The sequence below is a fragment of the Pygocentrus nattereri genome, chromosome 27 (assembly GCF_015220715.1).
Source record: "Pygocentrus nattereri isolate fPygNat1 chromosome 27, fPygNat1.pri, whole genome shotgun sequence".
Lineage (NCBI taxonomy): Eukaryota > Metazoa > Chordata > Actinopteri > Characiformes > Serrasalmidae > Pygocentrus > Pygocentrus nattereri.
The window spans coordinates 9,174,371-9,190,051 of NC_051237.1; the positions used below are offsets into that span (position 1 = coordinate 9,174,371).

The 15,681-nt window shown below is 37.8% G+C and overlaps 1 protein-coding gene across 6 annotated transcripts in view; it reads left to right on the top strand.

The window, feature by feature from the left end:
• Nucleotides 1-189: 189 nt before the first annotated feature.
• Nucleotides 190-15,681, top strand: part of LOC108425945 (cytoplasmic dynein 1 intermediate chain 1) — a 78,660-nt gene continuing 63,168 nt past the window's right edge. Inside the window, exons 1-8 of one of the 6 annotated variants that reach the window (XM_017695041.2) lie at nt 190-472; nt 2,054-2,167; nt 2,446-2,560; nt 3,924-4,011; nt 4,360-4,365; nt 7,031-7,075; nt 9,810-9,869; nt 12,055-12,170. In XM_017695041.2, the coding sequence (XP_017550530.2) occupies nt 2,060-2,167; nt 2,446-2,560; nt 3,924-4,011; nt 4,360-4,365; nt 7,031-7,075; nt 9,810-9,869; nt 12,055-12,170 (538 nt within the window). In that variant the 5' untranslated portion in view covers nt 190-472; nt 2,054-2,059. The remainder of the gene's footprint in view (nt 473-2,053; nt 2,168-2,445; nt 2,561-3,923; nt 4,012-4,359; nt 4,366-7,030; nt 7,076-9,809; nt 9,870-12,054; nt 12,171-15,681) is intronic. The other 5 variants (XM_037535432.1, XM_017695049.2, XM_017695067.2 and 2 more) reach the window with 5 other exon arrangements.

Here is a 15,681-nt window from a genome sequence, read left to right on the forward strand (position 1 = left end):
TCCTCAAATCTTTAAATTAATGAATTAAGTAATTAATTAATTTATTTCTAACTTTACTTTTATTCGAGTCATTAAGCACTGAAGTAACAATAACATTTACCTGAGAATGGGGGCTGATGAAGCTTACTGTCCCTGCCATCGAGTTCCGCTAGATGGCGGTGCTGTGACAGACTCCTGCGCTTCTACAGCTCGTTGCTCGTTTGACAGCATGCGTTACCGGAGAGGTGCTGTTTCCTCCTGACTGACTTCAATCTGGAGCGGCGGAACAGAAAGAGGCGTACATATGAAAAATGGATCAATTTGAATGCACATTAAAGCTGGTTGCCATCTAGTCGTAAGGCATCTGCAGCTAGACAGATGTGCGCAGGCATGTTTTAAATCAGCGTTATCATTACTGCGGATGCCAGACTGCGCGCGGTAGGAAGGAGTGATACAGCATCTTTAGAGTGGGCAGCATCCATACGGGCATCAGGTAAGCCGAGACACGGATTCTGAGTGCCTGCTTCATAATGTGGCCTGATCGAGTGTTTTCATGTATGTGGCCCTCATGTATGTCCCTGTTTTGTCGGTATCGTTTCTGCGGTTGGTGCAGGTCGGTGTCCTCCTATTCACATATGGAGCATGACGTCATGCGTGCTTAGCTCCATGGGCTACCCACTGTTAGCAATTGGCCATCCTTATAGGCCGTTCATGCAATAATATGTCATTAGAATTAATATTATTGATCATAATTTATCATATTTATTTCAGATTCTGTTGTCTGTAGCTCTGTAGTCTTCGAGGCTTGATGAAGGCGTGTAGGGTCATGTATTAAAGGCTTAAATGTGAAATTAGCCTCCATTTTTATTCCCATTCCATTCATTCACATTTGTTCATTCCAGGAAATTCCAGTGGGAAAAAAAATGGTTATATTTATTGACTCTGTATTTCTTTTGCTTTTCTATACTGCCTATTCTGACTTCTTTTCATTTGAATGTTAGGCCTGTTTATGTCGTTACCGGGCCTTTTTCATCTGATGTATTGCTGCTGTGCTCCTGACACAGCAACTTTGGCAGCAGTCATTTCTAGCTTTTGTCAGTGCTGTAGTGAAAGCAGAGTTATTTTGTGCTATTTTAAACCCCTGCAGATGTGCTGTGTCGTCCTCCTACTGGGTAAATAACTGTACTTAAAGGGGAATCTTCCACCAATCTTCCAAGAATTCTGTGCAATTGAATGGTTTGAGATATAAATTCAGATTCCCGCGACCCTGACGGAGAAACGGCTTAGAAAATGGATGGATGGATGGATGGATGGATGGATAAATTCAGATTGGTTTGCAGAGAAACTTTCCAAATCTTATTTCTTTACAGCGGTGGTGATAGGAACCAGGAGTTCCAATCTACAACGCAAACATAGCCGTTATATTTACTATCCAAAACCACCAGTGAACCTACACACGTCTTCTGAGTTTTTTTTAAATGTATCATTAATATCGGTAAATGGTCACTCTTAAAAAAATGTTTCTTTGAGGACCATTTTGCCTTAGAACACTCTTCATGTATCCCTCCACCATGAATGGATTAAAATAAATGGATTAGAATATGTTTTAGACTAAAACTTTACCCCAAGACATCTGAAACAATGGCTCAGACACCGGACATTGTATTCATAACCACTTCATGAAATACCTTTCTGGGAGGGAGCTTTTAGAGATCTACTCTCCTCAGATGTCTGGTTTGTTTCTTTAGAACAAAGCATTTTACACCAAACCACTTGGAAGGATTTTGTTGACATGTTAACCATTTAATTAGGCAAAGCGTTTGAAATATTGGTGGAGTTCCCCTTTAAATCTGCTTTGTTTGGTGTGAAACGGAGTCCTCTCAGTCACACGCCAAAGATTTGAAACCACTGTATTAGAATCAGTGCATGGGAAACAGGAAACAAAAATGCTTAAGCATTAGCATGTAAATATTGGTGTCTTTCAGTCTGGAAATCCATTTTCAGAGTAGTATAAATGAGGAGGCAAGCTATGCTAAACTCCTTCTGTGCTGTGGCTCCCTTGTTAACACAACAGGAGAAAATGGCTGACAAGAGTGACCTAAAAGCTGAGCTGGAGCGCAAAAAACAGCGTCTAGCTCAAATCAGGGAGGAGAAAAAGAGAAAGGAGGAGGAGAAGAAGAAGAAAGAGGTAAGGACAATTAAAATCTCAGTGTACTCTGAACACTTTAAGTTGTGGCAAAGTAAATATATATTGCCTGCTAAGAAAAAACAACATAGACCGGCATTACTTCCTTGCTGGTGTAAGCTTGTTTATGCTGGTCTGGTGTTTGTTTAGCTGGTCACCCAGCATGGTCAGGGTGGTTGACCAGCATATCAGCATGCAAAATACAGCATATGCTGGTTTAGCTGGTGAAGAGCTATGCCATTTTTTTTTAATAAAGTGTGTATGTCTGTCTCCATCCACAGTCAGAAACGCAGCAGAAAGCAGAGATTGCTCCTGAAGACTCTGATTTGGACCGTAAGCGTCGTGAAACCGAGGCACTTCTCCAGAGTATTGGAATCTCCCCTGAGCCGCCGTTAGGTACGATACAGTCCTCACTGAGCAGTCGTTCTGCATTTCTTCTCACAACTTACTCCACAGTGCCTAGTCCTCCACATGCAGCCCACGACAACAATCTGCACAGAAGCACTGCATGGGACCAGCCTGCAGTCGACCCTGTTCTCTAGTCAAGACACATTTCAACAAATATTAACGTTTGCAAGCTACAGATGGGAGTTGGCCTGGACTAAAACAGTTCTGCAGTTTAGCTGTGCTTTGCTTGCTTTTTTAACTTATTTAGTTTGAAGTCAATAGCGGCTCACCACGATGTTAAGCCTGTCAGTTTCAGAATTTGGATGTTCAGAGATCATCCGCATAATGGCAGATGGGCTTTTAAGGCTTAAGTTAAGAGTTCACCCTGAAACACCACAGACTGGCAATTCGTTTGCTATGGCAAAGGCAAAAATGTGTAGGATTGGATTTAGTGGCTTGCAGATGTGGTGCTTGTAATTAGGTTAGTCATTACAGCTCTTGGACAGCCTGACGACTCTAGTGCCCCCTGGTGGAGAGATCTTCCTCTAAACTACAAGTGCTCTTGGCAGGCACTCTCAAAACTATTAAGCATTTGACATTAAAGCATAGGTGATTAGTTTAGTAATGTGTTCTGATTTTTTGAAATGTTGACATAATATATAGTATATTTTGGGAAGTTTTCTTGTCCAATCAAAGTTAAAATTTGTCCAATGGTGAATTACAAAGCATAGTTGAAAATTGGCATCCCTTGAAAAGCAATGATTATTTTCGCTTGAATCCTGGCCATAATATATGCATGGCATGGCATCAAACACATTTGATATTATTTAAGAACTTCAGATCATTTAAAAGAGAACTGATGTTTGATGTTAAAGTCGTTTGTAGTTGCTTGGACGCCCTTGTCAAATCACATGTTTTGTTGATTTTGAAGTGAAAAAAAATGAATACATCCTGTACAGAGAACACATCTGCACATTTTTATGCATAATTACTGTTTGTTTGCTGAATTTTGCATATTGGAAAAGAATGAAACATAAAATGTTGCCTGTGAAAGAGATTTGATTTATATTTGATGTTTTGTTTTTTTCTATTATGTTAAACCCCTTAAATGGCAAAAGTTTAGTTACACACTTCTATAACCTAAGAATAGCTCAGCCAGTTTGCTCTGAAGCACCTGTAGTTACTGAATAATAAGTCTTAGCATGTAATAGCTGTGGGTTTTTAAGGGGTTGATAGAATGTATTTGCTGAAAATATTTAAGTTTACTCCTTAGAGGAGGAGTTAGCATATTTTCACTTAGGAAATCATTGAAACCTGCACTTTGATTGGGGATATTCAAACTTTTGCATAAAAATTATTTCATGTGTTTTAGTCCCAACGCAAATGTCCCCTTCAAAGTCAATGAGCACACCGAGTGAGACGGGCAGTCAGGACTCAGTGGATGGTGCCACTGCGGGCAGGTATGTTTCTAACCCATACAGACATCATGCTGTGTGGAGCTACATCACTAAGTCATAGGTAAATGATAGTTTAATATTACATTAAAAAAAACAATATTGTCATTTGGTTTATCAGTGCGTAGAATTTCCATGCTAATACCTCATCTAATTTCATGACACTCAGAAAAGTAATTTCATGATATTGTATTAGAATTATGAAAGAGAGAGCAGTGAGTTTGTATTTCAAACAGAAGAAAGCATCCAGGATGCTCTCTGAAAGATTATCAACACTAGTTTAAAAATAATGTTGTTCAAACTTTCTGTTAACTGACTCTTTTAACTGTCTGTCTTTCTGAATTGCATCAACAGATATAGGTAAGAACCAGTGTTAATGTTTTTGAATGTGTGTCCAGTAGTTGTTGTTTCTGTCATTCAGATGTTGTATCTCCTCAACTGTTAGTTGACACTAAGGACACCTAGAGTTGGTCTAATGAGGACATAATAAGAGAGGGACAATAAGGCTTCAGAATGCAGAATGACCTATCTGACTGCAGATGCTGGGCTTCAAACTGCTTAAGCAGACGAGTATTGATAATAATGCAGAGAGCATCCTGCAGTAAGAAACCAGAGGAAATCTCAGTCATAACAGCACGATATTAACCTTTAGAAGTCTGTGGTAATTTGTGTTGTTTTGCTGTACTGTTTACATACAGTAACATCATTAATTGCATAGGTAGTTATCCTACTGTTCAAAAGTTTGGAATCACCTGACATTACGCTCTTTTGTCATTTTATATACTGTATAATAATAACTTGTAAAATGGAGATATAAATAAAGCCTAGAGCTGTAGAGTATTTAAGATGTTTTACTCTGTATTTCAATATTGACAAGAAATGAGCAATTCTTAAATAATACAAGAATTATTTATTTACAATATTATTTTCAAGTCATTGATCTTGATTTTTAATCACTTGAAACATTTACATTCTGATTTGTTTCAATAATTATAATTAAACTCTTGATGTTAGAAAGCGTGTTTATAACATGCATAAATACTGCACAGCTCTGTTCAGCCTTTTAAACACATCTAAAATTTCCTTTTTTCTTCCAGTTTGCTACTAATTATTTGATACTTGTGAACTGCACTCATTTTATACTTTTACTATTCTGTGCAAAAGTCAGAGACCACCCTTCAATGCATTAAATTTCCAGTCAAAAAAGCCATTAAGTACAAGTTGTGCATTTTTCAGGAGATATTTCTGAGGAGTTGAAAAATGATTAAAACAGGACAAAAGGGCACTCCTAACAACCGTGCAAGACTGGTAGAGCAGTAAAACTGTTCCCATCAGATAAACAGTATGTAAAGTTTTCATCTTTGAGAGAGAGAAAATCCAGATCCACTCTTGCTTCAGATCTGAAAAAGTCCACAGGTGTTTCTGTCCATCTTTCCACTGTGAGAGGACAATTCAGTGCTATGGCTCTGAAAGGATGTGTAGCTATCGTGAAGTTGTTACTGAGAAAAAGAGCATTTTCATTAGAGCAAAAGTGAAACTGGACATCTGAGATATGGAGAAAGGTTTTAAGGACTAACGAGTCAAGAAGCAGGTAATGCAACCAACATCTAAGACTGAACTTTGGAGGGTGTGGAAAAATATCCCTGCAGATTTCTTAAAAAAAACTGAAAGCAAGTCTCCTGAAAAGAATAGCTGCTAAAATAAACACCAAGAGTGGACACATTCAATACTGAAAGACTTATGTCGTTTTGAGGCTTTTGTGTAATTTTCTTTGCTTTTTTTTCGAATACTAAAATGAATAATTTTAAGGCCATTTTGACTGGAATTTAAATTACCTTTGCTTTTATCTGAAGCCAATTGATTTTATATTATTGACAGCATTGATTCCACACTTTTGAACTGCCGTGTATCATAAATTATATGACATAGCAAATCACATACCTTTAACAAACATTCTACACTTCTTTCTAAACTCTGAGCAAGATAACTTCTAAAGGTTAAAGAACATCTTAGAGCTCTGTTAATCAGTGTATGTAGATGTACAGTTCACTGAAGGGTTAGAGTGAGCTGGGGCTATGTGGTAAGGTGAGAGCTGATGTGGTTCGGGCCTGCTTGTACAGCAGACAGGTCTGTAATTAAGCTTGTATAATACAGGCTTGCTGCATAGAGGGACACATGATGGCCGTGCTTGGCCCTGTCATCTGTTCTCTGCAGGGGGCATGTTTCCTGCGCACTACTACTGTGTTGAAGGACAGGATTTAAAAGCCACTTTAGTGGAAGGCTAAAACATTCAGAACTGGGGCCCTAAAATGTAATGTTGTGGTGGGCCAGAAATGAATGAATAGAATAGAATAGAATAGAATAGAATGCCTTTATTGTCACTATACACAGTACAATGAGATTAAGAGCAACTCCATCTCAGTGCAAACACACAATGTAAACAAATGACACGGAATAGAATGGGGAGGGGTTGTGCACAGTTCTATGCGTTTGTATATATATGTATATGAAATAAATATAGAAACAAAATAAAAACTATGTTTTTTACAAGATATATATGTATAGAAGTATACTGTGTAGAGTATAGGTGATGATAATGAATATATAAAACTATCACTGTGAATGTAAATGTCATCAGGTGGACCAAGAATTCTTTCTGGCCATATTTACCTCGTGGTCCTCTGTGTTGGCTTCTTGGCAGTCCATTATTTACCCTTCTCCAACTTAAGGGTGGACAACATGACAAATGGCAACTTATACATGTTTATAGAGAGCCTGTGAACAGTGACCACCATTGTATAATAATGGTATAAACTGCACAAGAACAAGTTTGGATGTCAGCCTATTTTGCTTTATTTTATTCATTTAGTTTTACCAGCTAATAGATTTTTTCTATATTTTTTCTTAAATAGTATATTTTCGCCTCAGAAAATCTAAATATCATGATACATATTACATATTATGAAAATGTCAAGTAATGCCAGATTTCCCACCCTTACTCCAAATCACTCTCATCCTCTCTTAGGTCAGGTGGCATTAGTAAGTACAAATCAGACACAGCCAATGAGAGGTATGTATCTGAAGGGCAGAAAGTATGAGAATGTAAACGTCAGGTTGCTTTTGCTGTGCAAACATTGCGGCTCACGATATCGCAGTGGCAGATAAAAGAAAAGCAGAGCAGTTTAGTGTGTCCCCCAGGGTGACTGCCTGATGCCTGCTGATACCTCCAGCCTTGACTTCAGCGATTCCTCTTGCATGGTTAGACTGGAGCCATTTAGCGTAACGTGAATGACAATCCAGTTTTTTAAAGTGTCATCCTCCTAGTAAAACAGCGTGTCAGTTTGACACTTCCTTTTGACTGTGCCCACTTTTAGTGAAGGAATAATAGGCATGCTCATGACTTGTACTGAAGGTTACTCAAAAGTTTACAAGGTCAACACTACCCTTTCAAAACTTGTCCCTGTATGGTCGACCACTAGCAGGTGTGTTGTCCAAGTTAGGCTAAAATGCTTGAAGGACATAGAGTCATATGTTAAAGTTTGAACACTCACCATGAAATTGCATGTTTTGTTGATTTCCTAAGTAAAAATAGGTTAACACATCCTTTACAGGGAACAGACTTAAATGTGGCATTGTTCTGCACATTTTAGTTGCCAAGTTGATTTGTCACAGCTTCACATATTGGAAAAAATAAAACATAAATTATAAAATGTGACTTTTGCACAGGCCACATAGGCGTTTAAAATTCAGCAAGTAAACAGTAATTGTTTATAAAAATATACAGAACTGTGTTCTCTGTAGAGGATGTGTATTTATTTTCTTAAAAAAATCAACCAAACGTAATTTGCCCGGGGCGCCCAAACTTTTCCATATGACTGTGTAAGCAGACACCGCTTAATCACAGCTTGGGATATACATACAGTATTGTGCAAAAATCTTAGGCACCCAATTAAATTATCTAAAACTATTTATATCAGCAGTGTGTATTAATCAGTAAAAACACCCTATAAAACTAGAATATATACAAATGCAAACATAAATTCAGTAAAACATAGATGTCTTAATTCATTCCAGTCATTACATAGACTTCAAATCTAACAAGAACACACAATATAGTTTATCGACAGATTTATTAACCAAATCACATTCTTAAAAAGGGTTCTTTGAGCTTTTGCTACCCTAAAGAATCATGTTTAAAAAAGATTTTTGTGAGTGTGACCCCTTAAATGGCCAGGGCCCACTGGAGGCCTCAAAGTTTTATTGTATGTTTATTGTAACCTAAGAATAACTCCAGTTTGCATGGAAGTTCCTGTAGTTACTAAATAATAAGACTTAGTATGTAAAACGCCTGGGTTAGAAAGGGGTTAAGAGATGTAAACAGTGTCATTCAGAGTTGTTTGATGTGAAATAGTTCATTGTGGGGGAAACACACTGATTTCAAGATTTCTTTACAGAGGTGATAGGAACCAGAGGTCATAATGCTTACAACACAAATATAGCCATTTCATTTACTATCCAAAACCATGTAATTTTGTTGATGAATCCAACATATGGTTTTTTTTGGGGGGGTTGACTATTTTGCCTTACAACACCCTGCATGTACCTCTAAGCAAGAATATATATTTTTTAAAGATGGCCCAAACCATATTGAAAACCTGTTGTAAAACAGGAATCCCAGAAATCAGGCTGTGTAGTTGTAATATAGCTTTCTGTGGCATTAATTGATTTCTACAGACATCTGGATTTCACATCAAACCACTCTGAATGACTTATCTGATATCTGAAATGTTTAAATATTAATATAATTATAAGTATTTAAAAAATTTGGTGGAATTCCCCTTCTTTAGGAGTGTAGGTATTGAGGATACGTGCTGTCAGTATTGGACTTTTGTCTATCATTTTTGTGTTCATTCTCATTTTAGTGTTGATTAAGTTGTTTAAATTAGGGCTAAAAATGTATTGTTTTTATATCGAAATTTAAGAGAGTGCAAGTTTCAAATTGCAAAAGCTGCAATTTCTTAAAAATTATAATTCGCATTATCAAAAATGTTGTCTTAAGTTTTAAGTGGGGGAATTTACCCTAGTAACACAGAGCCTAAGACTTTTGCACAATTGCACATAACTGTGTATGTATATATGTGTACACATATTCTTCCTGTAGTCATATATGAAACTTTCTCATTCATATATGTGCACTTTACCTCACCTTCCCATGAGTGCATCTGTATACATGTATGTTCATCTTTCAGGAATGACAATAAAATGAAAGATGATAGCCTCTGCATTTTGTCTTTTTTGTCCTTTTATTGTGACTTTTATTTCTGTAATCATATTCATGTAGCAAAACAGAGAACTGTCCATATGGCTGTGGGTGTACATTTCAGTATTACTCAGCATTTATGTTTACTTTATCATTGCAATCATGTTTTCATTTAATGTATATTATTTACATCATGCTGTCAATACTGTTGTATTGTTAAACAGAACTATATGAGCCACATCTTGCTGGAAGTTTCCATAACCCTGCAGTCATTGTCATAGACCTGAAAACCATCCTGTAGATCCTACATGAATACCGTAAATATGTGAACAAACACGCGACTCCTCTCTGTTGGTGATTTGGACGGTGTTGGTGATTTGGACGGTGTTCCTGTGTGGGCTGATGTGACTATTTCTGTGCCTCACTGTTCTCCTGCATGTGGTCTTGTGTATGTGTGTGTGTTTGTGGGTGTGTGTTATTGGCGAGGCTAATCATGCATGTTCTCTCCTCCTGGCCTCCTGGCGCCCCCTGCTGCCCCCTCCAGGACCCTGCAGTGGGACACTGACCCTTCTGTTCTGCAGCTGCAGGCTGACTCTGAGCTCGGGTACTTCCTCCCTCCTCTTTCTTTCCCTCTACACCTCTCTTAGCCCATCTGTTTCTCTTTTGTCATAGCCTCTCATTTTGTCTCTGTCTCTCTTTTGCTTGCTGTTTCTCACACTTTTGCTGTCTCACTTTCTCTCTCTCTTTCTCTGTCTCTCTGTCTTTCTTTGCTTCTCTTGCTATCTCTTTCTCTCATTCTTTCTCTCTTTCGCCCTCTTTTATTCTCCCTCCCTCCCTCTCTCTCTCTCTCTCTCTCTCTCTCTCTCTTTCTTTACATTCTTTCTTTCCTTTCTTTTGCTCTCTCTCACTCTCTCTCTCTCTCTCTCTCTCTGTCTCTTTTTCTCTCTGTCTCTCTTACTCTTCTTTCTCTGTTGCTTTTGCTTTCTCATTCTTTCCCTCTCTTTTCTTTCTTTCTCTTCTTCTTTCTCTCTTCTCTCTCTGTTCCCCTTACTTTGAATATATTTTTTTCTTTCTCTGACTTTCTGAGTTTGTTTGTCACACTGTTTTTCTTTGTTGCTTTCTCTTCCTTCTCTCTCTCTCTCTCTCTCTCTCTTTTCTTTCTCTGACTTTCTGAGTTTGTTTGTCACACTGTTTTTCTTTGTTGCTTTCTCTTCCTTCTCTCTCTCTCTCTCTCTCTCTCTCTCTCTCTCTCTCTCTCTCTCTCTCTCTCTCTCTCTCTCTTTTCCGTCACTCACAGTCAGTACTCAATGTGTGTCTTGCCTTTTCCCTGTCTGACCTTTCATTTCTTTTTCTTTGTCTGTCTTTTACTTGCCCCCCCTCCTTCTCATTTTCCATCTTTTTAAGTTTGTCAGGTTTAAGTGCTTTCAGCTGGTTACTCTCCAGCTGTTTGCCAGGGGCTGTGTATGGCATTGATTGATGTACCCTGCTGGTACAGGTGCAGGGAACACTCAGAGTGCAACACATGAGCACTAGAATTAGAATTACTGTAGTTTTTGTTGGTCTTCTGTTTAAATACGCAGTATTCACTAATCCCAGTCACAGTGCTGCAGGAGTGCAGCATCAAGTTTTTTCCTGTTATATACACTGTGAAAAGTAATACATAGAATTAATTGTTTCAGATGTGAGCATCATTTCCACATTAATTAAAAATATCACTTTCAGAACAATATCTTGTATATCCAAAAAAGACTGGGAAAAAAACATTCTTCAATGTAAGTTAAACCTACACTATGTATGATTTGTGGATTTGGAGAATTATCTGGTGGAAATTTGTAATTGCATAGAACATGCTGTCTGCCTAGAACGCCCACCCACCCACAACCCAAGGATGAGCGGCTTAGAGGATGTGTGTGTCTGTGTGTGTGTGTGTGTGTGTGTGGGTGTAGTTTGTGTTTCCGATGACTGTAAGTAAGTGTTCAAAGAGAGCTCAGTTAAAACTTGGTGAAGGATGTAAGTAAATTATCTGGAGTCATCATGTCTTCAGCACTGTAATGATGATTTACATTACACTAAACACTGAGCCAGTCCTTCTTTTTGAGCCTGTGCATGTGACATTAATACATAAAGGTGTATGACGTGGTCAAAACTCCCACTCCAATCTGACCCAAAAACTCTGACTTTTAAAATATTATTTCAAGCTTTACAGGGTGAATTACAGCAGCACACACTCGGCTTGTGTTAGCACCCTTTTCTCTGGACTCAGTAATGCTATTGAAGTTTTAACAAAAAAATTGTATTTGGTAAAGCTTTAATTTAACAAGATTATATTCTGCATCATTTTGGGTCATTTCTGTTGGTCCATTTCCTATGGAATTTAGTAGAGAGCGTAATTGTAGCTGGCATTTTGAAATTATGGGAAAAAAATTGTTTTGCGTTTGATAATTTGTAACTTTGTTGACATAATACATCACTACAATGTTGACTTTCAGGTTACTTACTGTTTGCAGTACTTATGTTAATATGATATTTTATTAATGTGGAAACGATCACGTAAATTCAGGCTGTCAGTTTTTATGGTAGGTGAAACTAATTAAGTGTTATTGTATTTGTTTGCAAAGAAATTGCTGAACATTTCCTTGGCATTTCCTTTTAAATGAGAGTTTGGGACAGCATCAGGTGTTTCGAATGGACTCCACAATCGGTTTTTGTGTGTATATGTGTGTGTGTGTGTGTGTGTGTGTGTGTGTGTGTGTGTGTGTGTGTGTGTGTGTGTTTTATTTGTATTACAGGCGCAGGATGCACAGGCTGGGGGCATCAAAGATAACCCAGGTGGACTTTTTGCCCAGAGAGGTGGTCTCTTACTCTAAAGAGACACAGACTCCTCTAGCAGCTCATCAGTCTGAAGGTACAGGTTTTGTTTATTTATATGCTCTTTATACATGGACATTGTATTACAGCCTAACGCTGTTAGGTTTGCTTCTGGCCGAGTGGATTATTACTGGTTTTATTTTGCTCCTTAACTGATGTCATCCACTATTAATGTGAAAATGTGTTAGTAGCTGTAGTTTCTAAAGTAGAGTAAACCAGAGATTAACTTATATCTGCGTTTGATTGAGCACGTGTAAAGACTTCATGGTAAAACAGCTTTGTGCAGCTCTTGAAATTAAAAGTGTCTGCTGAGGGAAGCGCTTTTGATTTTCATCGCTGTCAGGTGGGCTGTCATTTTGGCTGTCTGGTTTCATCGAGGAGCTCAAACCTGGTCAGATTAAGATTCATTTGACCAGCAGTGGCCTCCATTTCCTGAGAGGAAAGCCAGGGGAATGCTTCTTTGAAAAGAGATGCCCGCCCATCAGTGGCTCTGCCTGCAGTACAGAACAGTGAGGGCATTGAGGCGGCCGTTAAGTGGATGCAGGCCGGGGTAATTCAAGATGGCTTCTATCATCAGGACATCACCTGGAATTGTGTCTCCATCTCGTGCGGAGGGTCACCGCTTTACTTTTACGTTTCTGCAGAGAGCATCTCGTGTGCTGTGTATCAGTTAAGGCCCTCATACTCGTGATATAACTAGACAGATGTTTCGGGTTTGATATGAATTTTGATTCTGGGGTCAAGATTTGATTTGAATTTTAGTACTATATAACAAATATCTTGAATCTACAAAGCTCTGCTTATATAAAGTCCTAGCAGAAATGGTTCTATATGGTACCAAAAAATGGTTCTTTGACATTTAACATTAGCAGAGCCCTTTTGGGTCCTATAAAGTATTATTTTTAAAAAGGTTTGTTAAAGAACAACAGATTTTTCATCCTACAGAATCATTCAACTATACAAAGAGCAATTTATGCATTAAAGTGGTTCTTTGAATTGTTACAGTTGTAGATATATATAAGCACTTCCTTTACATAAGAACCCTTGAAAAACGATTTTTTTTAAGAGTGTAGTACACAGTTTGGTTTTGAGTAGATAAATAAAAGTGCCTGACGTGCCAGGCTTCTCCTAAAATAAGCCCCCAAAACCACAAATGGCCTTAGAATTCATACATAACAGAAAAAAGAACCAGCCAGATGTCAGATGAGAGGCCCCCAGACGAGACTGAGGGGTGTGTTATATACAGTTATTACACAGTCACATCACTGAAAGCCCTGACATTATTTGGGGGTAAATAATCAAGTTTAATTACTTAATTTTTCGCAATTAATTGCTATAACTTAATCCAGCCATCTTGTTTGCACTGTCTGGTTTAAAATTGAAGTGTACTATTTTATGTAAGAAGAACTTAATCAAGCAATAAGAGAGTATGGAGCAGAATTCCTAGGGAGTTAGATGATTTGTGTTTATTAGCTTTTTTCCTTCTCTCTTTGGTGTTTTCGCATAAACACTTTCAAATTTTATATGTAGGTTAAATATAAGTTTGGATGCACTTTACAAGTTTTAGCTGTTGAAGAATGTGTTTTGTCTCTGCTTAGTAGTCAGAATCATGCCAACAAATAAATATATATCGTCGTAATTACTTGGACTTGGACTCAAGTTTGTGTGACATAGTTTGTTGCACTTTTGTCTGTTAAACTTAAAATATTTTGTGTATTCAGCTCTAATTTCAAGCAACTAGAAAAAAACTTCATTCATTTGAGACATCAGATTTTCTCAAATGGTTTAACTTAAAATGTATCAAGGTTTACAGTAGTTACACTTATTATACAGTTATTATACAGATATATTTAAAAACACTTTTCATAATTTATGCATTTCTTTATCTAGTTTCTAGGGATGCACCAATCAGGAATTTGTATAGCTGATTCTGATGTCTTTAGAGCCAAATTTGCAGATTTGTAAATAAAAATAAAAAAAAATTAATTTGAAATGAAAATTTGTTGCCTATTCATATAACATAAATCCAATAAATGCTGCATCAAATATAAGAGACAGCTGGCTGATTAGCCAGTTATGTATAGGTATGCTGTGTCCCTTTGGCATTTTTAAAATTACATGTTATGTTGAAAATTACACAGTTGTGCGAATTTTAGTGCAGAGTTCAAGATAATGGAAAAAATACAACATATAAAATGTGCCATTTTTTTTCTTCCCCAGTGTAAAACTCAGCAAATCAACAGCAATTGTGCGCTAAAATGTGCAGACATGTGCTCCCTGTAGAGGATGTGGCCACTTATTCTCACTTAGAAACTCAACAAAACATGTCGTTTGACCAGGGGCGCCCAAACTTTTGCCTACAACTGTACATTTCCATTCAGATCTCCAGCTGCTTTTCATAACTTTAAAGCACTACTCTTAAAGAGTTCTTTCGTAAAGGGTAATTGTGGCTGATTAGCATTAAGGTAGCTCTGCTGAAGGCTAAGAGGTGCTGTAATTAGTGTGTAGTGTTGTTAGTAACTGCATAGGGCTGATAGAGCACAGTAACGCTAACAGTAGTGTAAGTTGTCACAGTGTACTGAGATAATACAGTGGACTTTTTAAATGGTATGCTTTGTCATGCAGTGAATTAGCATAAATTCTACATGTATCCCTGTTTAGTTGGAGTTTACTGTATTTTTAGCAGATCTCATTATTTAAATTGTGACACACTCAGTACGGCTGGCATGATATGCTAGTATAATGTGATCCGAATAGTAAGCGCTAAAATAGTGTCAAGCACTCTATAAAAGAGGACCACTTGTGTTCATAAAGCTTGATTGATTTATGAAATATGAAAGTGCCTAGTCAAAACCACTTTGGCCTGTAGGTAAAGTATAATGGAGGATTATTCAGCCTTTTTAGAGTAGGTGTGGTTTGCACTACAGAAACCCAGGCCTGATATCTTCATTGTCCATCACAATATAGCAGTTAGCATTCAGACATCAATTTCCACCAGTCTGCTCTATTCTGCTCCTCTTCTGGTTAAACGTTTGCTCGATTTATGCATCTGAAGCCAATCATATTTAGAGTATCATATTTCAATTCAAATTTATGACCTTGTTAAATCGAAGCACACATAGCGCTCAGCTAATTTGATTGCATCCTCCAGACTCGGGAGCCAGGCCTGGTATAAAACACAGATGGTTTGAAAAAAGTGCCTTAAACATCTCCATATGGGTGGTACCCCTTAACAAGCACTGGCTTGTTGGCAATAACATTTTTTTGCATAACATTGTCAGGAGACATAATGTAAAGCAAGGTTGCTTTCTGAAAGGTTTAATCTGCAAGCAATGCACTGAAAGTAGGAGTTTTATGAACTGCATCCTCCTGCAGTAGACCTGATTCCCCCTCGTCTCTCTCTCTTTCTTTTCCGTCCTGCCTTTCGCACCAGAAGCCCCGCCATCTTCTCATGGCTCCTTGATCCTTGCGTTGGCAACAGCTGCTTGCCATGTGATTGGAGACTTCCTGTCATTATAATTGATGTGTTTTTATTCTTCCCACTTCCT